Source organism: Balaenoptera physalus (genome assembly GCF_965194825.1).
Source record: "Balaenoptera physalus genome assembly, chromosome: 1".
In the NCBI taxonomy this organism is placed as follows: Eukaryota; Metazoa; Chordata; class Mammalia; order Artiodactyla; family Balaenopteridae; genus Balaenoptera; species Balaenoptera physalus.
The window spans coordinates 50,351,322-50,377,024 of record NC_138882.1 but is presented as its reverse complement, the minus strand read 5'-3'; the positions used below and the strand labels follow the sequence as shown (position 1 = coordinate 50,377,024).

At 45.2% G+C, this 25,703-nt stretch overlaps 2 protein-coding genes across 10 annotated transcripts in view; one reads left to right on the top strand and one right to left on the bottom strand.

Moving 5' to 3' along the window:
- STX6 (syntaxin 6) overlaps window positions 1–1,002 on the bottom strand; it is a 75,393-nt gene extending 74,391 nt beyond the window's left edge. For 3 of the 9 annotated variants that reach the window (XM_082465626.1, XM_082465629.1, XM_082465630.1), the window contains exon 1: window positions 736–998. In XM_082465626.1, coding sequence (XP_082321752.1) covers window positions 736–770 — 35 coding nt within the window. In that variant the 5' untranslated portion in view covers window positions 771–998. Of the gene's footprint in view, window positions 1–735 lie in introns of all 9 variants that reach the window. The other 6 variants (XM_082465624.1, XM_082465625.1, XM_082465628.1 and 3 more) reach the window with 4 other exon arrangements.
- A 1,900-nt stretch (window positions 1,003–2,902) lies between these two features.
- LOC309666396 (major histocompatibility complex class I-related gene protein) lies at window positions 2,903–25,647 on the top strand. Its single transcript, XM_082473839.1, is given in 7 exon segments — window positions 2,903–7,921; window positions 18,656–18,777; window positions 18,781–18,915; window positions 19,598–19,871; window positions 21,702–22,516; window positions 23,019–23,127; window positions 23,239–25,647. Coding segments are annotated over 5 exon segments (687 nt in total). The 5' UTR covers window positions 2,903–7,866; the 3' UTR covers window positions 21,803–22,516; window positions 23,019–23,127; window positions 23,239–25,647.
- Window positions 25,648–25,703: the final 56 nt, after the last annotated feature.

Genomic DNA, 25,703 nt, shown 5'->3' with positions numbered 1-25,703 from the left:
GTTAAAAAGAAAGCACTCATTTCCTTTAGCACTGTGGGAAAATCCCGGTGCTAACAGAAAGCTAAGGAAAGTTTGGTTTGGCTGATTTCATTTTGTTTTCCTTCCAACATCATCACCGAGTTTGAACGGCTGTTTTCCTCCCCTCCCATTACTCAGTAAAAACTCCCCCACTGAATTGAGTTGTCTTCCGGAGCCTCGCGCCCCCGCCTCCCAGCCTGCAAACGTGCTCAGACGCCTCTGGGTAGGTTGTGGTCTCACCAGTCTGCGGGCCAGCGCTCCGAACTCAATGGACAATGGGAGCTCACCCCCGTCCTCGCCAACTACAAAGCTCAGGAGGGCCATTTCCCTTTTCCTGCCCAGATGCTGTTTTTCCCCCTTCGAAGCAGGGCCCCGTGCTCCACTACAGCTGCAGTTTGGTCTGGGACGCCTGTCTCCCTTCCCACCTGCAGAGCTGCTGAACCCCTCCACCCCTCCAAATAAGTTGTAGGGCAGCGCACAGGCCAAAGGGAACCCCCTCCCCAGGGGCTTAATTGGGGGCACGGGTTTCAAAGTCCAGGTAGGACGGGGAGGGGATGTCTCTGGACGCTTGATCATGGCCCTCAAGGCTAAGCCGTCCCTACTGTCCCCCCGCCAGCCTCTGCTTGTCTCCCATCCCCCTACAGCGAGGAGAGCGGGGAGGTGCGGGCAGGCAGCACGGCCACCTCCTCCTCCAGTGGAGCCCTCGGCGACACTCACCCTTTCACCACAAAGAAGGGGTCCTCCATGGACATGGCGTCCCGGCCCCCGGCCGCCTCACGCCTGCTCCGCGCACAGCGCGCCCAGCGAACCTCCCTCTGCCCAACCCACCCGCCTCGCGCGGCTGCCGGCGCCTCGGCCTGGGGAACCCGGAGCCTCTGCGCGCGTAGGCCGGGGTGCACTGGCCCGCCGCGGGTCCAGCACTTCGTCGGCACGGCAGACCGAATCCCTGACTCTGGTGCCCGGCCCCGCGGCCGCCCCCTCCCCCGGCTCCTCCCAGCGCGTCCGGCCGCCTGGCTCCGCCCCCGGGTTGCTCAGCCTCCGCCAGTCACGAACGCCATCCGCCGCCCCACTTCCGCACCCATGCTCACGTGACCAGACTTGGCCCCGCCCCTTGTCATTGGGGCCTGGGCACCTTGTCACAAGACCCTGGAGACGGGGCTCTGGGGGTGGTGGGGGAGGGCGGGTCTTCTCTCGCCTCGCCCCTCAGGATTAAGGGGGAGGAGCTGCTTGTTCCCTTGTGGGAAAGGCCGTCGGGTTTCCTAGATACGCGTAGTACCTGCTTTGCAAGATCCTTGCACCTTTCCTCTACTTTTGATACTTGATTTTTGATAACATGTTGATTTAGAAATCCATCTCGTTCTCGACTTACAATAAAGCGTGCTCGTATACATTATCTGACTATGATAATATTGAACAACTCCTTTATGTAGGTCTTACTATATCCAGCAATGCGCTGAAGGCTGTATGTGCATTATCTCAATATTTTGGGGGGGGGGCGGTATTACTATTCCCATTTAGTAGATGGGAGAATTTCAGAGAGGTTTCAAGATTTCCTGTGCTCACACAACCTGGACAGGGCAGAGCCAGAGAATCTGTGCACCGTCTTCCAGACTGGGGTGTGTTTTCTTTTGCTGTGCGTTCTTTTCATACAGCATACGGTGCTTCCCAAGAGAGAGAACTTTTGAGGGACAAAGAAAGGGCCAGGTATAGCAACTTCTTCCAGCCTAAATGGTTCAAAAGCGATTCCAGAAAGCATTTTGGCCAGAACAGTTATCAAACTCATATGCTAGATATGCTGTGGGGTTTGTGAACTTTAATTGCTGATTATCATTGAGCACTTCCTGTATGTCAAGCACTGTGCTAAGTGTTATCTCAGTTGCTCTCACAATGAGGTAATTACTGTTGTTATCCCCATTTTACCAGTGAGAAGTTTGAGGCTCTTGGAATGTTAAGTGACTTGCTTAAAGTCACCAGTCTTTTTGGAGATGGGAGAGTCCTCAAAGCCAGACAAACCCTGTTTGAACCTGAGTTCTATTATTCAGTTCCTCATATATAAAACACGGATAATAATATTTAGCTCATGGATTGTTGTGAAGGTTAAATAAAAATGTATGGAAACCCCAAAGCCCCAGCGGAGTGAGGCAGTGAAGTCAGGGAAACCAGTCCAGAAGCTGCTGTGGTCATCTAGTCTGAACGGGTGAAGACCAGACTAGGATGACAGCAATTGTAAATAGAGAGGAAGGGGAGAATCTGATAGATGTTCCCAAGGAAAAACAAAACACCTAGACCTGACGAAAGATTGAATAGGGTTAAGGAGGAGAGAGGTGAAAGCCAAAGACTCCAGTCTTCTCTGAGACCCTGGAGGAGCAGTGGAGGTCAGGTATGGGGGAAAAAAGAAGCTGTTGGAAGAGAACTGTTTTGGTTCTGAACATATTGAGATGGGGAACTGAAAAGTGATCATCTTTCATTCATTCAATAAACACACAGAAATCGAGAAGATGAGAATCGTGATTAAGAGCCATAGTTGCAGCCAGATTACCTGAGTTCACATCCTAATTCTGCTACTTCCTGACTGTTGTGTCTTGGGCAAGCTGCTTAGTCTCTCATTGTCCTCAACTATGAAATGGATACTATAATAACACCTTCCTCATAGAGAGTGTCATCAGGATTAAATGAATCAGTGTCTAAGAAGTGCTTAGAACAGTGCTGGCACGTGTTGTATTCTTACTATGTGCTAGGCACTGAGGACACAGAGATGTACAGGCTTGGTCCTTGACTTCAAGGAACTCTCAGACTGGTGGGAGAGCCAGGCCAGTTACACAATGAAAGAAGGTCATGGGTTGTCATAGAAACAACCCAGCCTGGAGGCGGGGTGGGGGGGGGAGCCACAGCAGGGGGCATTGCCGGAATGGAAGGAATGGGACTGTGGCCGCAGGAACGAAGGCTGGAAAGGGGCAGGGCCAGTTTATTGGGGGGCCCTTGATTGTGCTGTCAAGAACTGTGGACACTCTGCTATAGATCATGGCAGCTGAGGGAATTGACAGGATAATACTGGCATTTGACACAGGTGCAGCAATGGCTGAAAGGTCAGCTAGGAGGTCATCATCCAGAGTAGGGATGAGGGTGTCCTGAAATAAGCTCACTGGAGGACGGAAAGGAGGGATACATTTGAGAAATACTTTAGAGGCAAAATCTGGAGACATGGTGAATTATTATCCCAATCTTTTAAAAGCCCTGAGATACATGTTCTTGTTCTGGAACACTCCAGAAGACACTTGCTCTTGTTGGCATCCATTGACTTGGCTATGGCTGTCTGCATTTTCCAGCACCAGCCACAGGAAATATCCACATACTGGTCATGTTTTCTTTCTTCTCCTTAGTTGTTACCATCACTTCCACCCTTATCTACACACTGATTAAAATAAACCAATTTTAGTCAGTCTATATATCCAACACAAGGAAGTGACTAAAAATTTATGGAACATTCATCTGATGGTCACTAAAAATGTTTAAAAGTGTGTAATGACATGTATTGAAAGTAGCAAGACAATACTGTATATATGATATGATTTCAATTCTGTTCACTTTTATATATAGAAACAGTTTTATGCATAGAAATTTTTTATACGTAGGAAAACGAAAATGTACTTAAAGTTTGGCAATTTTCTACAATGGACTATTTACTTGGATAATCAGAAATATAAAAAGAAAAGAAAAATTGAAGAAAGATAAGTGAGAAAGCCAAGTGAATACATATGCAAAAGTACATCAAAGGTTAGCAATTTTAAATCCTTTTTAGAATAACTCAAGTTAGAAGTGTATGAATGAATGGATATTAGTGAGTACTAAAAGTTAAAATACACTATTGGAATTCAGTGAACTTCTTGACATAACAGTGAATTTGAACCATCATAGAAGGGCAGGTATGACCTTTACCCTCCTCTATGAATTTGTTAGTGCACAGGGGAGGAAAAATCACAATTTCTCTTGGTAAACTAGTGAATAACAATAATAGTAATAGCAATTGCTAACATTTACTTACTATGTAAGTTTGTGCTAAGTAATATACACTGTGCTAAGTAACATACACTATGCTAAGTAATATACATGCATACTCTTCAAAAGTGGCTCCAAAATTTCTACATGGGGCAGGTTTTAGAATGTAACTTGTTTGGACAACAGGGCTAGGAGGCTTGAACTGAGGTTGCATGGCAGACCCACTGTATTTTCTTAAATTTGGGGCTTATTTGGGACCATGATTATATGTGCATAATAGTGGCGCTCTAAAGTCCCAAGAAGTGAAAAGTCACCTCTTGGTTCCACCACTGCTGATTTCATTGAATCCTCACAACAGCTCTGCTTATTACCCCAATTTTCCACAAAAGAAATCTGAGGCTTAGAGAGGTTAATAATTTGCCCAAGGTCTCACAGGTAGGAAGTGAGAGCCCCATTTGAAAATAAGTTTGTCTGACTCCTAAACCCATGTTCTTTGTTACAGTACTCTCCTGATGATTTGTATAAGGGCTAACCTTGCCCCAAAATTGGTGAATGGATTTTACCTAAGCACAGAAAGTGGCTCAAATCAGATTTCACAGACATGCATGTGCACACATGCACACACACACACACAAACACACACACATATTGAATTTTTTAAAACAGCCCGGAGGAAACTACTTACTGAACATGATAAAAAAAAATTACAGTATATTGAAAACAATATATTTAACAAATAAGACCCTTTTGCTAACTTAATAATTTGTCTTTTGGTTTTTGAGGATGACTTGTCCCATTTGCAAGTGGGTCAGATTCTTCAGAAGGGCCTTAAGATATATATAATAAAGCAGGTATTAAAAAGCCAAAGACATAATTAGAGGGATCCATAGTAAACAAGATAAACACAAGCCACTCTGAAAAATGAAACTTGAGATTCAAGGATAGACAGTTGGTCAGAGGTAGAGCTAGTTCCCAAGGAGAGTGCACAGCATGCTCCCCACTTCAGTGCTTCCCAGCTTAGTCAGGCAGTCTTCACTTGTCCTTTAAGATCTTGACTGTTATTAAATCTATTTATTTAAAAACTTAAGGACTATTAAAGCTATGCCATAAAAAATGCATGTTGGTATTGGGAAATTGTTAAGTGAAAAATAAATTACCAAATAATGTTAGGATGTGAAACCCTGTTTTGTTAAAATGAACCCCCCAAAGTGTGTTTGTATACATACATATATAGTCATAGCAAAAGCACTGAAAAGACATACACTAAAATGTTAACAGTGGCTTTCTCTGAGGAGTGATTTTTATCTTAGTACTCTGATTTTTTGGTGTATTTTGAAGTTTTCTGGATTTTGTTTGTTTTTTATTTATTATTATTATTATTTTATTTATTTATTTCTGGCCATGCAGCCCAGCTTGTGAGATCATACTTCCCCAACCAGGGATTGAACCGCGGCCCTCAGGAGTAAAAGGGCTGAGTCCTAATCACTGGACTGCCAGGGAATTCCCTTCTGGATGGTTTTTGCTAATTTGCACTTAAGATAAAATGACTTTAGGGCTTCCCTGGTGGCGCAGTGGTTGAGAATCTACCTGCCAATGCAGGGGACATGGGTTCGAGCCCTGGTCTGGGAAGATCCCACATGCCGCGGAGCAACTAGGCCCGTGAGCCACAATTACTGAGCCTGCGCGTCTGGAGCCTGTGCTCCGCAACAAGAGAGGCCGCGATAGTGAGAGGCCCGCGCACCGCGATGAAGAGTGGCCCCCGCTCGCCGCAACTAGAGAAAGCCCTCGCACAGAAACGAAGACCCAACACAGCCATAAATAAATAAATAAATAAAATTAAAAAAAAAAAAAAGATAAAATGACTTTAAAAAGTGTGGTCATCATGCCCACTTTTAAATGTAAATGCCTCAGACTGCAGTACAGTATGCAGTTTTGGAACAAGATACGAACAGAAATTCAAAGGAACAAATAAATACACTGCCATGGAACTCCAGTGCTAGTGAGAGATCTCTGGGACTATTGGGGGCTCTGGGAGTGGCACAAGGGTGCCCTACATTTGTTAAGTGAAGAGTTAAGGGAAGAACAAAGAAGTGAAGGAAGAAAGAAATACAAATATCTGAGAAGAGAAGGTGCTAGGAGATGCTGACAAGGTGTCAAATATTAATTTCATTATTATCTTCTTTTTTTTTCTTTTGGGAAATGGAAGACGTATAGTTTCCCGTTGCTGCTGTAACAAATTACTACAAACTAAGTGCCCTAAAACAACATAAATTTATTCTCTTATAATTCTGGGGGTCAGAAGTCCAAAAGTGGGTCTCATGGGCTAAAATTAATGTGATGGCAGGATAGCACAGGGAGATCAGCTCGGTGCTTTGTGACCACCTAGAGAGGTGGAATAGGCAGTGTGGGAGGGAGACGCAAGAGGGAGGGGATAAGGGGATATATGTATACATATAGCTGATTCAATTTGTTATAAAGCAGAAACTAACACACCATTGTAAAGCAATTATACTCCAATAAAGGTGTTTAAATAAATAAATAAATAAATAAAGTGATGGCAGGGTTGCATTCCTTCTGGAGGCTCTAGGGGAGAATCTTTTCCTTCTGTTTCCAGTTCTAGAGACTGTTTGCCTCCCTCTTATAAGATCCTTGTGATTGGACCCACCAGATAAGCCTGGATAATCTCCCCATCTCACGATTTTTAATTTAATCTTATCTGCTAAGTCCCTTTTGCCACGTAAGGTACGATATTCACACGTTCTGGAGATTAGGATGTGGATATCTTTGGGGTGAGGAAGGGGGCATTATTCAGCCTGCTGCAGAAGGAAACCAGTATGTTCTCCTACCTATCTGGTACATTGTAAACAGAGCCTCATCTAATTCTACAACAAGCCTTGTGAAATATATGCCAGGATTTGCTTTTAAAGTTGAGGAAACTGAGCCCTAGCACAATTTGGGATTCTGCGCAAGGTCCAGTAGCCGGGATGCGAACCCGGGTCCCTGAGCCGGAGCTCAAGCCAGCCTGCCTAGTGGCCTTGCCTCCACTCATCTCTCCCACTCACCTCTACTTCCTCTTTCTTGTCTGGGCCTGTCCTCCAACTCCCTGAACAAGCTTTAGCTTCTGTTTCCCAACTCGTCATGCTCTCGTGGCTTGGTGCTGAGGTTTGCTAATCAGCCAAGCCAGGCCAGCTGCCCCTCAGAATCTTCTATTAGGCTTTTTTCTACCTCTCCTTTATTCTCCTTTATTCAACGAGCATTTTTTGAGCTATTGGGCTGGGTGCTAGAGCAGCAGGGAAGATAGGCCTAAGCTAAAAACGTCAGGACAGTCTACATGATACATAGTATATCAGACGTAAGGACTGAAGCATTATAGGAAGCCAGAGCAAGTCCTGGGCACTTTGTGTGAATCTTCCTCATGGACCTTGGGAGAAATCTAAGCTCCAGGGAATAAGCAAAGACTTCTTTTTCTTTTGAGCCTCCTGGGGGACCAGATATGATTAATCTTTGTGTTCCCTGTGTCTTTCCCATAATTGTGTTCCATAAATATTCGAAAGTTGGGAACGGGGTCAAGACAGGAACAGCAAAAAGAGCAAGCAGTGTCTGAGACCAACAAAGGGTTAAAGGCCACTGCGGAAGGCAGGCAGTGCTTTTGTTTTCTTTCTCTCTCTCTATTCTACCTAGCAACTGATGACACTCACTATTTCCCCTGTTTTTATTGGGAGAGGACCCTGAGTGTCACTCAGTTGCTGAATCACTCAAGAGCCGGTAGAGTACTGGTTCTTGAAAGATCAGCAGGGACCTGTCAGTGTTTCGGTTAAAAGAATCGGGAAGAGAAGGATTTTAGAGGGGCTGATGGTGCTCCTGTTGCCCCTCATCACTGTATTAGCAGTGATGCACAGTGACGCTCGTGAGTACCCCAAGTTCTCTTTGCTCTGAACTCCTCAGCCGAGGCAGCCTCAGGGAAAGAGCTTGTCTTCCTAAAACTTCTGGTGAAATGATTAAGAAGCCAGGGGCAGGAAATTGTGTTTATTAAACCCAGGACTTGTCAGAGGGTTGGACTAGCTGTACAGTTTTCCAGTTCATGTGTGTAGGATTTTGATGTCACCTGCCTTCTGAGGGGTTGGAATCCATTCTGGAAAGACCCTCTGGGTAACTTCCTCACTTCCTACTTCCCTTCTGAGCATTTGCTCCCTTTCTTTTCTGCTCACATCTTTTCTTTTACTTTTGTTTTTCCTCTCTACTAGCTTGGTGGGTCTCATGAGGATGTGGTCAGAGTTTCAGGGCCATTGAACAGTAGAGCAGATCCATTGTTCAGGTTTACTTGTTTTTCCTCTTCACCACAAGCCCAACTTGTAACACAAGATCCCAGAAAGATAAAACCATGGTTCTGGACTTGTTTACTAGGTGTAAGAGATATCAACTGAGTAGAAGGAGTTTTTCATTGTTTAGGGAGCCTATGTTACTACGGAAGCAGTTGCTTTCTGTTGCCCCCAATACACAAAAAGACCTGTAGGCTGGAAGCACCAGGCTTCTCTGCCCTAAGCAACTGCTTTCCCAGCTAGGGGCCAGCACTCCCAGGTGGTTGCCGGGCAATGTCTCCATCTCAGTCTGGGCCACCACCATAGGCAGTGATTCATGAGCATGATAGGAAGGGGCTCTTTCAAATCATCTGTGTGTTAGTTATCCAAATGTTGGTTGATGACCAAAGTGCTGTTGGTGTGACAGCACTTTTGGGGGACATGACCATGAACAAGACAGACAAAGGTCCTGCTTCTATAGAAACTTAATCCAGAAAAAGTCCTACCATTCAAGTCAGAAATGGGAAAGATTGAGGGTGAGGGTAAGAGACAGAGGATAAAAAGAGGAAAGGAGTGATATTTCTAGAATGTGAAAAGCCTATATATTACCTGTATTTAATCCTCAAAGAACTCTCCAATAATATGACCACAATATCCCCTAAACATAGTCTTTCATGTGATGGTCTAACTGACCCTTGTGGCAGGCTAAGAAAATATCCCCATTTCCAGATGAGGAGACCCAGGCCTAGAGAGGTGGACTAGCTCACATAACGAGCAGAGTCTGAAGTACACGCGGGTCTTCTAGCCTACAGTCCGGGGCTTTCCCGCAATATCACCGCGCCTCTGGATGTGGACGCTTGGCACTTCGATAATAGGTGGAATGAGAAATAGAACCAGTCATATATAAAGGGCAGGGAAGGTCGCTTTGTGCTGGCTATTCTCCTTTTGACTCCTTCCACTCCATCCTTCTCTGGCCTGTCTTGTGCCCTGGGAGGCTGACTGCTACAGATGGCATCACCCAGTCTCTCCTGCAGGCTGATTTCTATTCGGGTTCACCCAATGGGAGATGCTGAAAGGAGAGCAGTCACAGAGGAAACAGAGGTTGGGGTATTTCCTTCTTCCTCTTTCCCCTCATTGTTTAACGTCTCTGGTGGTAGCTGTGTCCCCCTGCAATGTAGTTTTCTCTGAACAGCCCTTTCTTCATGGTTCTAGCTCCCATTAGGCCTCAGGAGCACTATTTGCTCCTCCAATCTCTACAGCCCTAAGGGTAGTAATGGCTTCCTATAGTTGCTAGCTTATGGGTGCCCTATCATCCCTCATCTGTTCCTGTAACTTTGCTCATACCCCTGCGTGAAGTCCCTTCATTAAAGTTTCTTCATGTGACTCATCTGGGATGAAGTTTGTTACCTGCCAGGATCCTGACTGAGTGTTCTGAGCATTGAGGGGTGCTGACAGGGAAGGGAAATGGGGTTATGAAAAAGGTCTTGGTCTACTTGATATTTGGGCCTAATGCTAGCCCTGAGTAGGAGCTTCTAGACATGGAAACGCAGAGAGGAGATACCAGAGTGTATGGGGGTCACAGCTCAATGACAAGATCACTCCAGCATCACTTCCAGTGTGTTGATTTCATTGACTCCATGGCCTGCAGTAGACTGTGCTTTCCTTTGTACTTCCATAGCTCCTGCTCACAGTTTTATAACTTTCTATTTACCAAAATCTTTCCTTCAAGGCTCTCCTTAAAGGCAGGGAGAGAGATCTTCTCATTTTCCTCTTCTTTATTTTCCTCATACTTCCTAGTGACCAATAGGCACTTAATAAATGCCTCCTGGAATTTAGGTTCCAAGGTGATGTCCCTAAGAAATTGAAGTGATCTGACCGTGTGCCATAGAGAACTTGGTCAGCAATAATGACTAAATTCACAGCTGTGGTTTATTCTAGTTGCAGAATTTGTATGAAAAAGAAAGATGTTTCATGCTTTACAGCTCCTCCTGTTCTTCATTTCAGCCTGTGGGAGACTGTGAGCTGGTGACGCGGGTGGGTGTAATCAGGGCAGGGGCATGCATGGGATCTCTCTTGCAGAGGCATATGTGGCTTGTGTGTTTCATCCTGAAAAAGCCAAGGTCAGTCTCTTGATATTACTCATAACTCTATGGATATTTCAATCTGCTATATCAATCTGCTTCATGAATGATGAAGTCCTTGACAGACAAGGAGTAATGATGGATAAGTCCCCTGAACTGTCAACTGGGCTAGTGTTAAAAGACAGATTTGCAAATTATCTGCTTAGAAATGACCTTGAGTTCAAAGAGTTAACATGAGAAAATATGGGCATTTGCTATAGACATTATTAGACTTCAATCTGTTTCCATGGAGCTGTTGCCAAGGCACATGCAGTAGAAATTTCTCCAAGATACTGTTTTACTCCCTTAAGGCCTTCTTCTTCTTGGTTGACATTGAATCTATCGAAATCTGAGAAATTCAACTAATTTGTAGATTTTCTTCTGACTAGTTGCAATATTTGTCTATTCTCACTAAAACGCATTGACCTCAGTCATCCTGTTACTCCAGAGGATTGCCAAGGACTTGAAGGAAGGGGCCTAGGTTAAAGACCAAGCAAGTGGCTCTTTAAACACTTGCTTTATGAAACCCAAATTGAGACAGATGACAAAGGACTTCCTTTCTGACAGCCAAATTTATATTTATTATGGAAAACCCTTCAAGAGTATAAGTACCAAATCACATTTTGTTACAACTTCAATGAATCATTTAAAAAGAATAAAATTCATAAAAATGTAATTCTTCTGGGAAATAGGAGAACATATGGTCATCATTGTATACAGAGAATACTGGGGAAAAAAAACCCCACCGGGGCACATTCTTTCATTCTCCAAAGCTCTACATGGCCCACAGTGATCTCCTTGTTATTCCTCAAATACATGGAACAGGCAACTTCCTTGAGGACTCCGGCTTCTTGTTCCATCTGAAAGGTTCTTCTCCTATGACTCACTTCCTCACTTCATTCACATCTCTGCTCAGATGCCACCTGCTCAGAAGGCCTTTCCTGGTCCCTCTACCTAAAAGGTCAGCCCTCTTCACACTCTACCTCCTTTCCTTGCTTTTTTTTCTTTTTCTTTTTTAAATTTGTTTTCCTCTTTTTAAACTTTTTTTTTCTTTCCATTATCTTTTTTTCTTTATTATTATTTGTGTGTGTGTGTGTGTATTTCCTTTCCCTGCTTTATTTCTCTTCACAACTCTTATCAGCAGCTGATCCTGTATTATATCTTCACCTACTGCCGCTCTTCCTTCTAGAAAGGAGCTCAGAGAGCTGGGATTTGATGTGTTCATTGCCGTATCCCTAGCAGCTAGGACTGTGCCTACTGGAAGTTCAGAAGAGGCTAAAACTTAGAAGAGACATTGGTAACCTCCAAAGGGTAGCCTCAAAAGAGTAGCTAAAGAGTCAAACTGTCGCATTCAGCACTTCCTGGCCCTCAACGACTTCCGGTAGTGAGAGGAGTTGCTAGGAGAGGGACTGGCAGTTCTTGATGCGTATAGAACTACCTACATCACTGCATAGTTTGAGAAGTGTCCAAAGGCCCTCTTAACTAAAAATATCGCCCTCCACTTCTCCCCCTCATTCCCACGATGCCTGAAATTCCAGAGAGTAGTTCCCAGGAATCATAATCATTTTGACTGTATTAAGGCATCGGGCTACTTGGGAGGGCCAACAAATAATTGGGACTTTGTTGAACTGGATATCCAATTGGGACCCACAGCCAATTGTAGGAAGGGCTGGAGCCCGGGTCCCCAGGGACTGGGAAATCCAGGACAGTGAGTCATCCTTGACACAAGGGGGCGGGAGAGAGCAATGGTGATCCGGGCGAGGAGCCTGAAACAGAGCCTGGGATGGGGAAGTGCCTCTGCTTCGGATCAGCTGGGCAGTCTAAGGCAAAGGGGCTTCTTGCCTGAGAGGTCAGAGTGTAATTCCTGGGTCCTCCACTTATGGATTCTAAGGATGATCTTGGGCAATTTTCTTCAACTCTCTGCACCCATTTTCTACCTGTGAAATGGGAATTTTAAGACCTTTAAGACTCAAAAGGTTGCAGTGAGGAATAAATGTAACTCATGCTTATCAGAGGCTTAGCATGGTAACTAACACATGGCGGCACGTGCTCAAGAAATAAGTGCGGTTCTGAGGGTTATGATTCAGATTTTGCTGCCCTCCATGGCTCGCGGAAGGCCTAACTTCATAGCAGGTTTTCTACCTCCTCCTTGTGGATCCCTTTGTGTGAGAGCAGGATCTCTCTCCTAGCTGCTGGAACACCCCATTGGTACCTCTTTTGTGGCACTTACTGCTTGCTGCCATGTCTTTGCCCCCATGGAGGAATACCTGAAAACACTTTATCAATTATTTTATAATCTAGTGATTTTCACAGCCTTTTGTCAAAACGGTCCAACTAGTTAATCTACAGGTTAAAGGGAACATAATATAGGATGTAAAGTCACCACTGCATTTGGTCTAATTGCTGTTAGGTTGTGTTGTTCAGGACTTCCAGCAATGTCTATCACAGGCTATTGGGACAGAGCAGCAAATGCTCTTTGAGAAGCAACTTGACTGGCCTGGACAGAAGACCAAATTCAAAATTGTAGATTTCAGTTCAATAAGTGGATTGATGTTCATGGAAAGGGAGAGAGAAACCTAATTTCATAATTATTGCAGCAAGAAGAAAGGATCAGAAGGTTAGATTGAATCATATGAAATTGCCATTTTGGTAGATCAAAAATAGTCAAGTACAGCTCTTTTCAAATGATTCAACCTTCACAGTTCTTGTAGAAATCTAATCATCCAGGCAACATATCCATAGGATATAACTTATGACAAGGTCTAATGCGACATGAGAGAAAGGGTACCACGGACTTTCCCCTATTTTTTCTGTGACTCAACATCTGTCAACCAACTTCCCATCACAGCTGAGGTAGCATTTTGGAAGCCCAACTGAGAAGCAAGTGTGACTCACACCTGTGGACGCACCAGGTGGGTAATTGTATCCATGGCAAACGAAGGGGAGAGGGCTGTGATGTTCTGGAGCAGAGCCATGCCACGGCTGCATGAGGCTGGACGGGCAGATGACTGGCAGATGGAGGCCAGCCTTTTGGGGCAGAGCAGCCTTTGAAGTCAGCGCTGGCTAGTGGAGAGAAACTGCTCCAAAACCAAGAATAAGGCTGAGATTGAGGTTGGAGAAAAGGGCGTTACACTGTCCTTGGACAGTATTGGCAACAGACCATGTGCCTCTCTATTTACCTCTTATAAACTCTGGATAATGCAAATCTTTATGAAGTTACATTTTTATAAGAAAGCGAAATTACATGAATTGTAAATATTATGTATGGAGATAATGTCAGTGATACTCATTTAGAAGAAATCCTCCCATTCATTGAGCAGTAATGCCCCAAGTTGGCAATACTTTTTTTTTTTTTTTTTTTTTTTTTGCTTGTTGGCATCTACTAGGCATGTAGACCCCAGATGTCATAAAAGGAAACCCAGATTCCAAGGGAAGTTCTATATGTCAATAACACAGCCTCTTCTTAAATCCCTTCTTCCTTGCTCTCTCCCATTCTTTGCCTGGAATTTGATTTCTATGAGGTTTTTTGCTATCAGTAACTGTGGAAGCCATTCCTAGCTATTTCTTTGCCTCTCATCCCCTCAGCTCCAGCCACAGGCCTTATTGCTGCTGGAATGTGTCAGCTTGACCTCTCCTCAGGGCCTTTGTACAGGCCCCCCTGCCTGCACTGTGGTCCCCACATGTCTGCCTGGCTCCCTCACTCCCTGCAGGTACTTGTTCAGAAGTCTCCTTCTCGGAGCAGTCTTCCCTAAGTATTGATGTTTAGAATTATATTGCTTAGTCCTCTTTGCAAATTTTTCTCCATTGCACTTTTTTTTTTAAATTTAATTAAATTTAATTGTTTTATACAGCAGGTTCTTATTAGTTATCCATTTTATACATATTAGTGTATATATGTCAATCCCAATCTCCCAATTCATCACACCACCACCACCACCCCCCTGCCGCTTTCCCCCCTTGGTGGCCATACGTTTGTTCTCTACATCTGTGTCTCTATTTCTGTCCTGCAAACCGGTTCATCTGTGCTATTTTTCTAGGTTCCACGTATATGCATTAATATACAATATTTGTATTTCTCTTTCTGACTTACTTCACTCTGTATGACAGTCTCTAGATCCATTGCACTTTTTAAACAACATGTTATATGTATTTATTTTATATTGTCTGCCTTCCTCCTCTCCTCCCGTTAGGATGTAGGCTCCAGAAGGGCAGACATTTTTATCTGTTTTGTCTGTGGTGTGCTCAGGGCCTGGAACAGCGCCTGGCACAGAGGCGGTACTCACATGTTTGTTGAATACTCAGATGGAGACTAAAAAAGTGTGAGAACTAATGTTCCTGACTTGCTCTTCCTTTAGCCTCCATCTTAAAACAGTTGCATATCTGCAAAACCTTTCTAGAGGTGGAGAAATAGAACCGTTTGCAAAATCGGTTGCAGATTCAACCATATTACACCTTTTGCAGACTCCAGGCTGGATGTAAATTAGATTTCAGCTCTGCTCCTTTTATGAAAAGTACTTTTTAAAGTATAAGTTCCTGGGAATTCCCCGGTGGTCCAGTGGTTAGGACTCGGTGCTCTCACTGCTGGGGCCCCAGGTTGGATCCCTGGTCGGGGAACTAAGATCCCACAAGCCATGTGGCGAGGCCAAAATAATTTTTTTAAATTAAGTATAAGTTCAAGTGAAATAGATTCATACTCATTCCAGCATACTTAATTGTTTTGAAGCAGAGAAATAAAGTGTTTTGCCAACAATTTAATTGACAAATATTTACGAAGCATCTACCATGGGCCAGGCTTCCTATGCTAGGCCTTGTAGGAAATACAGAGGGAAGAAAGTAAGTCCCAGTTCTTTTTTTTTTTTAAAGCTTTTTTTTTTTTGTATTGATTTATTAATTTATTATTTATTTATTTTTGGCTGCATCGGGTCTTAGTTGTGGCATGCAGGGCGGGATCTTTTGTTGCGGCACACGGGCTTCTCTCTAGTTGTGGTGTGCGGGCTCAGTAGTTGCGGTACGCGGGCTTAGTTGCCCTGCGGCATGTGGGATCTTAGTTCCCCAACCAGGGATGGAACCTGCGTCCCCTGCATTGGAAGGTGGATTCTTAACCACTGGACCACCAGGGAAGTCCTGTCCCAGTTCTTAAGTACCTTAGGATTGAGAAGAGGGTAGGAGGTGAACAAAGACAAAGAGAATAGAAGGCAGCATGTGGCAGCTGTTGTTCTGGGGATAGAATTTGTGCTTCTGCTTTACCCTGGCTCTTGTCTTCATAAGAACCAAGACTTCTATGATGATCTTATGTCCAACCTCAGAGGTTTCCACTGTGTTGCCTCCCCACCCACACAGGAAGGGAAAGGGGTGGGAAATAAAAGGTCAAAGCAGTGCAGAGGGGCACTGGGGCCCTTATGCTCTGCCCAGGCCTGGGGGAGACCAGCCTCCATCTTACCCAGCACCGCAGCTGACATGCAGGATACAACCTCCAGGGAGGGCCCACGGGGCAGGGGTGCCTGCTCTGAACCCTGCAAGCTGGCCCAACCCCAGCTAGAAGATCAGGGAGAAAGGGGGGTTTGCATTGCTTTAACAGAACTGGTGCAATCAGTCAGAAGGGACCCAGCAGGCCTGGTTCGGTCTCAGGGAATCCTGTCTCCCCTCATAATTGAGGTAAGAGTTCCCTGGCCTTGGGGTGATCAGTTCTAAAAGACAGTCTGCACGTTATGAATTCTTTCAGAAGCAGTTTTAGAAAAAAGAAAATTACAGACAGACTTGCATGCACAGAAGCTGATCCAACCATTTCGTGAACTGGTTTTCTTTTGATTTTTTTCCTTAAATATATATTTACAATGAAGAGGAAGGAGTAAACATTGTTAAGTGGCATTCAGGCTGGGGAATGGGGACCTGACTGCCATCTGAGGCTCTCCACAGTGACAAAGCTTATGCCCGAAGATCCGAGTGCTCAGGGAGCTCACAAAGGGGACAACAGCAATGGGATGGGCTACCTGGAAAAAACTGGGGGAAGTGGTGTCTAGTCCAGCTCTTAGACACAGGCAAGAGAAGCGTGGATACTGCCCCACCCTTTAGAGGGCCCCGCTCTGGCCCTCCCTTCTCCACATCCTTCTCCACAGAGCGAGGGGTCCATGAGGCCAAGGGGAGGTGCTCGCCCCATGTCTGTGCCACACCACAGGTATCTGGAACCTGTAGTTCGTTGCCCAGATGACTCGGGGCTGCTTGGGTTTACACAGGCTTCTTCCTTTGGTCCATCCTCCTAAGGATGAACTATGCTGCTGGTGAGGCCTCTGCGAGCCCAAGAGGTGGCAAAAAGGCAGTGTTTATGTATGGAGACTGAATGAGACAGCAGGGGTGTCTACATGTGGGCACAAAGCCCTTAGCAGGGCTAGGTAGAGCTGGGGTAGGTAGAGAAGGAGACCGGTCTCTCAGACCAAGGGCCGGAGGCCCACTTTCTCAGCACCACCACAAAGTCTGAGATTTTTAAATTTGAACTTGGCCTTTGAGGTCATATGAAGGAATATTTGTCGAGGTAGGAGGATAGAACATATTTAACAGTTTGTTAGCTTGATTTATTCCTTTAAAATATTTGGGTCTCTGGAATGTGGGCCTCCTTTGTCCTCTTGACTCAGCCAGGCAAATGTCAGTGCTGGTCCTGGGAGTGTCTTTGGAGATGGGTTTTGATGACTGGGGAGGATGTAGATGGGTCAGGATGGCAGGAAGCAACAAGATAAAAGGCTCAGAAGTGGGCATTTCCAGACAACAGCGAGCAGAGCAGGGGAAGAAAGCCACCATGCTGCATGCCTTCTCCCCTCCAGCTCTTCGGCAGGGCATGGGGGCCCTTGGCCTTCTCAGCCTTGGCTCTGCTTACCTCTTGGGCGTCATCTCTCCTCTCCTCTGTGACGCTCACTGTGCTCCAGCGTCCTAGGCCATTGGTTCCCACAGCGGGCCGCGCTCTTCTATCCCCTGTCTGCACACATGGTTTCTACTCTACTCCCACTGTCCTCTCTCCTATGTCCCTTCCCAGCCTTGTTGTCTGCTCACCTCCTACCTGTCCCAGGATCTCCCCTAAGACATACCTTCTCTGGAAAGTCTTCCCTGAGGGCCCATGCCCCGCACTGACCCCATCACAACACCCATCCCACTACCTCAAAACTGCCCTGTTGGGCTTCCCCGGTGGCACAGTGGTTGAGAATCTGCCCGCTAATGCAGGGGACACGGGTTCGAGCCCTGGTCTGGGAAGATCCCACATGCCGCGGAGCAACTAGGCCCGTGAGCCACAACTACTGAGCCTGCGCGTCTGGAGCCTGTGCTCTGCAGCAAGAGAGGCCATGATAGTGAGAGGCCCGCGCACCGCGATGAAGAGTGGCCCCCACTTGCCGCAACTGGAGAAAGCCCTCGCACAGAAACGAAGAGCCAACACAGCCAAAACAAAAAACAAAAAAAAAACACAAAAAACTGCCCTGTCTGTCTCTATCAGCCTAGGAGCTTCTTTGCTGAGCTGAGAGAAGTTCAGTGCAGAAGCGGCAAAGTCAAACATTTCATTTTGGCCTACTTTTGACGCTTAGTGATTATTGCAGCTCTTATAGTGATGTTCGGGCAGAAGAAAAAGTAGAGAAGGAATAGGAAAGCTGTTGATGGAGTTGGGTTGGTGTAATAGGAAAAGCATTATGCTTTGTAAACATTTTCCTCAGGAGGCCTGAGTCCTTATGTGGCTTCTCACTGTGGGTCAGTCAAGCAGACTGGCCTGGTGTGTGTGTGTGTGTGTACACACATGTGCAAGCACAGCAGTGAGATGGGGGCCCCTCATTTATCCACCTGGAGCCTCTGTTGGTGAAACATGAGGGTTGGGTTATCAGGGTTTTCAAACCCTCGGAGTCCCTCGGACAGCTCTCCCCCAGGGGCCCAGTGAGTGGTCCTGGGCCCTTCTCCCACAGACCAGAGCACTCTACTTCACTTACAAGTTGAGTTACCTGTAAAAGTTCATCCTAAGGTTTCCAAACCTGAAAAACCAGGCTGCAAGTCTTGGTGAAAGCTCTAAAGTCCTTTCCAGGTCCCAGTTCCTGGGGTTCTGTGATTCCATAAGAGGAAGTATCAGCTGGGTCCCAGGAAGAATGGGTGCAACTGAACATGGAGGACTAACATGGGGATTAAATGGAATCCAGCAGTTTATGGATCTCGATCAGCCGTGACTCTAAATATCTGCCTTCTTTGCCTCTCTCCCAGGGACTCACTCTCTGAGATATTTTCACCTGGGCGTCTCAGATCCCGGCTATGGGATTCCTGAATTTATTTCAGTTGGGTATGTGGACTCTCATCCCATCACCATGTATGACAGTGTCTCTCGGTAGAAGGAGCCACAGGCCCCGTGGATGGCGGAGAACCTGGCGTCTGATCGCTGGGAGAGGTACGCGCAGCTGCTGCGGGGCTGGCGGCAGACGTTCAAGCTGGAATTGGAGCGGCAGCAGCGTCACTACAATCACTCAGGTGGTGAAGGCAGCGGAGATGAATGCTTTCCGTCTCTAACCCCCAACCCGGTAGAGGTCCCCGGGCTGACAGTGAATGTGAGCAGTTGCTGAGTTGCATTCTTTTGGCAAAGCTTGGACAACCTGGTTGACAGGGTTCAGTGCCTGCCCTCTGTCCTGTGCATCTTTCAAATTGTCTGTTTCTCCCCCAGGAGCCCTTTACCCCCATATCCCTATCCCATTCGCATTTAGGCTGCTGACCTGTATCTTCTCCTTTCTCCTCCTAAATTTGGCCAGCACGCGTCTCATTTCCTAGTGGCCAGGCTTAGTGAGGTGCTTGCTTATGCGCAATGACTTACTAAATATATTAACTTTCCCGGGGATATTTCTGGCTCCCGCATATCTCTCCCTTCTCCATTGCACTAAAAACTTTATCAGTTAGTTGTTCCCAATATAGGATCACTCCCAAGGCGGGAATTATCATACTCCTTTTGTATGCAGTAGGTACTCCGCAGATATCTGTAGATAAATGGGCTTACATCACAGGAACTTCCTGGTGACTCAGTGATGCCATGGCAGGACAATGCCGTGATGTATTCTGGGGTAGAAGATGTTTCCAGTCATGCCCCCTGTCACATCACTGGGCACCCACCTCCGCATCCCCATGTCAACCCCTCCCTTCCTGCCTGCATGTGCATTCCAGGGCTTCCACACTTACCAGAGAATGATTGGCTGTGAGTTACTGGAGGATGGAAACACCACAGGGTTTCCCCAATATGCATATGACGGACAGGATTTCATTATCTTCAATAAAGATACCCTCTCCTGGATGGCTATGGATAATGTGGTTCACATCACCAAGCGGGCATGGGAGGCCGGTTGGCATGAGCTACAATATCAAAAGAATTGGCTGGAAGAACGTATTGCCTGGTTAAAGAGATTTCTGGAGTATGGGAAAGGTACCCTACAAAGGACAGGTAAAGAGGAGGGAGAACACCTTGTCCTCATATCCTCAGAACCCATGGTTTTATACGTAACTTCCTCTCATCTAAGTTATAGCGACCCTATTCTGAAATCCATTTTGTTACTATCGTGTTCTGTAACTCTCCATGAAAACTTTCCCTAGTTACTTTTTATCAGCATTTTGACAACATTCCGCAGTTCTTGTCTTGACAGAGTGGAGTACCTCCAGGGACACTTCCTTTTGGGGGGGATCCAGTGAGACAGATCCTTCCATCTCCTGTCAATGATAAGTTGGGAAATACTTTGGGAGGGGATGCAATTCTTCAAGTTGTGTAGTAACCAAGGGCTCACACAACACCAGGATGAGTGAAAATCTGAAATTACCAAGAAGACAAAGAGGGTCTTTGCTTTACTAAAGGAGTTAGGATAATATTCCTTTCAGTAAAACTCCTCTTATACATCAAAGATATGATTCAATTGGTCAACTTTTAGTTAACACAGAAATTTTCATGTACGATTTCATTATTCAAAACGAATTACGTCTGCATCATGCTGTGGGAAGCTCCCAGACAAAATGTGCCTTTTCCCGCAGGAGTGATTTTTGATAGTGGAGCTTTCCAGAGCTACGGCGGCCCCTCAGGGAGGCATCTGGGCCACAGGTATGAATATGGACTCTCTGTCCAAGTGCATCAGTTTTGGAGGCAGGTGACTGGAGTTTGTTTCAGTTGTCCCACTCACTAGCTGAATAACCATCTTAATTTTTTAAAGTATATTTATTTATGTATTTGTTTAATTTTGGCTGCATTGGGTCTTAGTTGCTGCTCGCGGGCTTTCTCTAGTTGTGGGACCAGGGACTACTCTTTGTTGTGGAGCACGGGCTCTAGGCGCACGGGCTTCAGTAGTTGTGGCACGTGGGCTCAGTAGTTGTGGCTCGTGGGCTCTAGAGCACAGGCTCAGTAGTTATGGTGCACGGGCTTAGTTGCTCCACGGCATGTGGGAATCTTCCTGGATCAGGGCTTGAACCTGTGTCCCCTGTATTGGCAGGTGGATTCTTAACCACTGCACCACCAGATAAGCCCCAACCATCTTAATTTTAATGGTTGCAGGTAACAGAAAACTACTCAAACTGGCTTTAGCACAAAGAATTTGTTGTTGTTGGCGAACCAGGGTTCTGGGTCGTTCTTGGTTTTAGATGTTTCCTGCAAAGAAGAAAATTAATTCTTCAGGGTTCCCAGGGTAAAGATGGGGTTGTGGCTGTCTGGGGAGTGAGACTGAGGCAAGGGGGTGAGCGGGAAGCATGGATCACTGCGTGCTTTAGAACGGGTCTGTTAAATCAGAGGTTCTCTCACTTTTCGGTCTCAAGCCTCCTTTATACTCTTAAAAAAATTATTGAGTAACCCAAAGAGCTTTTGTTTATTTAGGTTATATCTGTTTCTATTTACTGTATTACAAACTAAAAATTAAAAAAAAATTAAACACTAGAAAACAAAAGCACATATTCCATTTGCTATCAGAGTGATGATGTCATCTCATATCATGTGGCCTCTAGAAAACTCCACCGTGCCCATGTGAGAGATGGAGATTTAAAAAAAAGGGAGGGAAATCATGACTTAGATCTCATGGACACCTTGATTGGGTCTTGAGGACCCTTGGGGCATTCAGACTATACTTTGGGAACTGCTGTTCCTCTGTTTTAGACTATTCTCCACAGAGCTGTGAAGTAAGAAGTGACAGTACAAAGAATAGTGTTGGGCTTCCTGATGATTGCAGGGACAAAAGTTCCCAAACATTAACATAGAAGAGGAGGAGCACTTGTGGATTCTTCCTCATTTGCTTGCTTTTAGAATCGGAAACTATGCTTCTGGCGATGAAAGCTGTTGGGTTCATTGTCCTCGCCATTGCCCTCTCTGGAGTTGGTGTCGTAGCCTGGCAAAGGAAGCCCTGAGGTGAGAGTCCTGTGGAAGGATCCTAGGAGTTGACAGACTGTCTCTCCACAGCTCCATTGAGGTTTTTTTTCTTTTTTTAAATATTTATTTATTTATTTGGTTGCACCGGGTCTTAGTTGCAGCAGGCAGGCTCCTCAGCTGTGGCATTAGAACTCTTAGTTGCGGCATGCACGTGGGATCTAGTTCCCTGACCAGGGATCGAACCCCGGCCCCCTGCATTGGGAGTGCGGTGTCTTATCCACTGCGCCACAAGGGAAGTCCCCTCCATTGAGTTTTATTTTCTGCACCTGCCACTCTAAGCGCCATTTAGAAATGCATTGGGCCTCACTTTGCAATCACAGGACCTAGAACACCTCTCTCACCATATAGGGAACACACACCACGGATGATACTTGTAAGGAGAGTGGTCTGTTTCACAGGTGGTACCTGACATCGACAAAGTAGCACAATTCCTGTCCAGGTGGACAGTCCTCCTAGAACTTGGGTCAGAGAAGATACAGTGACATCGGTTTGTCTTTTTCCAAGCGATATTGTTATTATTAATTACTATCGACTTTTGAGGGAATTTTGTCCTTTGTTTCAAAACTTCAGTTAAGTTTTCCCATTTTGACAAACATTATTCTGCTTCAATCATATGGAAGTCACTTTTCTTCTAAATTCATCTTTCAACCCATGAAACGTGGAAGAGATACCTTTGGAAAATGGAATTCAGGGTAAGAAAAAGGGGAAGGAGAAATGGGAGCGATATAGGCTCTTAGTACCTTGGGGAAAAAACTTCATTCATTCAGTAAACATGTGTTAAATGCCTACTATGTTCTAAGCACTGTATTAAATGCTGGGATATAGCAATGCAAAAGACAGACATGGTCCCTGTTAGAGAGCTTACAGTCTAGTCTTGTAAGGTCATTCCCCACTTCTGGCCTCACTAGGTGCTCAAGTTGATCACAGCATAATATTGATGAGTCCTGGATAATGGGTTTGAAGCCAGTGTGGGCCAGGAATTTAGCTTTGTTTCATAGCCACAGACTTAAACCTCGATTCAGGTGATACCATGCAAAGCATGTTACTAGTTCAAAGTAAAACCAACCCTCTACTAGAAAATTAACTCAGAGTTAATGGGCCATTATGTTTTCTTTAGAAAGTATAGCACTAATCCCAATCCAGCAAGGGATAGCTACTGAAGCAAAAAAAGAATTTTTTTTTCTTTTTATACAGTGACACACCTCTCTCAAGAATGATACGCACCGTGAGTTCCTGCTTTTTATCTTGCGGAGTTTGTGAATTTGAGTTAAAGTTTGTCAAGTACTAAGAGAATCTTGACCAAGTAGGCTAAACATGTCAATGCCAGCTTCTCAGTCTTTGCTGAACATTGCATAATTTATTTTTGAGCTATAAGGAAAAATGCACATATCTGACTAAAAACTTTTCCTTTCAGAGCAAAATGGAGTTGTCTACCTTCCTACACCAGATCACTGATGGGAGATGGCTATTTTCCAGCTGTCTTTCCTCTAGGAACCATGGTGTCCTCTGTCCCATATGGACTCAAGTCCAGCGCTCAAAGCTCTTGACCACACCCACAACAGACATGGACATTATAGGATTAATTATTTATGGCAGACAGATAGGAGCTACAAAATGTTATTTGTTCTTTGGCTCCAAAAAGACTGTCAGCTATCAGGCTCTTTTGATGGACTCCTTCATTACATTTCCTCTAAATGTGAATGCTCTCATGGCACAACACTTCCTTAGGTCCCATTTGTCAACAGTGGTTTGCGGGTAGATTAGAGAATCTCAGGGCTGGGAGAAAACTTCAATCCAGGGCCGGAAATGTCTTCTCCAATGCCTTTGCCTTGAGCATCTAGCCTCCACTTGAATTCCACCAGTGCACATCACCTCGCTACGTCAAAAAAGGCCTTTCTCTTCTTTCATGAGAGTGTTGACTAGGCAAGAGCGGTGCGTGCCATGACTGTGACCCTACAGACAGGTTGGACCACCCCATGAGAGCAGTCAGCCAGTCTCTACGATGGCCTGTGCACTGGTGTGATCATTTTACACCTTCCCTGGCCCGAGAGAAAGCAAAAAGTGCCCTGTTCTTTTGCCAGGCAGCTCTGCCTGGTAGCTTGGCATCTTGGAAATATACCTGGTCAGATCTGTGGAGGTGATCTCATTCTGTCTTTTGTAAGAAAGTAAGATAAATAAGTATCGGACATTATCACCTTCAGGAGAAATACAGAGACTTGAACCCAATTGCTATCTTTTAATGTAAAAATGATAGTGTGTCTCAGAAGAGCGTCCAGTTCTAATTTCTGTCCTTCCTCTGCTGGCTTATTGTAGATGGGCCCGACTCCCCTTTATACATGTGCTTTTTCTCCATACATCTGCCCTGGGAATAAATAAAAGCCCCACCGTGAGAATTAGCATCCCCTTGATCCTCCTTACTCTTCCCAACCCCCAAAATCCTCACCATCATTTACCTCTTGTCCTGCCCTGTGTAGCCACTGGTCCTTGGGTTGACGATCAGTTATACATTCATCTGTCCCACTTCACTGACTCTGACCGCACACATCAGCTCTGATACTCGCTTCAGTGGCCCCAACTTTGACAACTGACTTTGAACATGTATGTCAGACTTGACCTTTGCTTTCCCTTGACCAATGCATTTGCCCTCTGGCTTTAATCATCACAGCCACAGGTGCAGACATTCTCAGCGTGCTAGGGCTATTCCTTGCTCCGCTGTCCCCACCACCTTCCATGGTTGAAGTTCCCACCCCGTGTCTCTTTACTGGCGCCCGCTGAGTTGCATAAGAGCACGATCGTGTTTGTTTATTTTGCTTTTAGGGTTGCCATGGGCAATTGCCATACCATCTTTTAAGCAGTGTTGCACTGTGCAGAGAGCAGCTATATTTCTGAAATGGTTTCTTCTTACAATTAGAATAGTTAGGACTTAAAATATTTTTGGATGGACACTTACGGTGATTCAGATGCTGTATCTATATAAATGTCTTCTCCAACTGCCTGGTACTCTCATCAAAGACGTGAACGGTCAAAGCCTTTTTGTGCTCCCAGGGCCTTGCCCTACACTTAACATGTAATAAAAATGTCCACATGGATGAAGAGGAGGAGGCAGAGGCAAGGGCAAGGATGTGGTGATGAGACCTTCTGTAGTGCAATTGCAGCATCTCTGTTTCTCCCTTGGGGATTTTATAATATAAAGAGAGTTATCATATAAATATAATATCAAGGGATGATTTTTCAATAATACCTAAAATTTTGCACCTTCATTTTACAAGGGGCTCAAGATTACATTATTTCTTAATAATTTTAGACTTGAAATTGAGTTATTTGTAGTGAGGTGGATGGACCTAGAGTCTGTCATACAGAGTGAAGTAAGTCAGAAAGAGAAAAATACCGTATGCTAACACATATATATGGAATCTAAGGGGAAAAAAAAAAAAAAAGGTCATGAAGAACCTAGGGACAAGACAGGAATAAAGACACAGACCTACTAGAGAATGGACTTGAGGATATGGGGAGGGGGAAGGGTAAGCTGTGACAAAGTGAGAGAGTGGCATGGACATGTATACACTACCAAATGTAAAACAGATAGCTAGTGGGAAGCAGCTGCACAGCACAGGGAGATCAGCTCGGTGCTTTGTGACCACCTAGAGGGGTGGGATAGGGAGGGTGGGAGGGAGGGAGACGCAAGAGGGAAGAGATATGGGAACATATGTATATGTATAACTGATTCACTTTGTTATAAAGCAGAAATTAACACACCATTGTAAAGCAATTATACTCCAATAAAGATGTTAAAAAAAAAAATAATAATAATTTTACACTTAAATTGCTTCATTAACTCGTGTTTGTTGATTACAGATGCTTGGTAATTGGAAACTATGA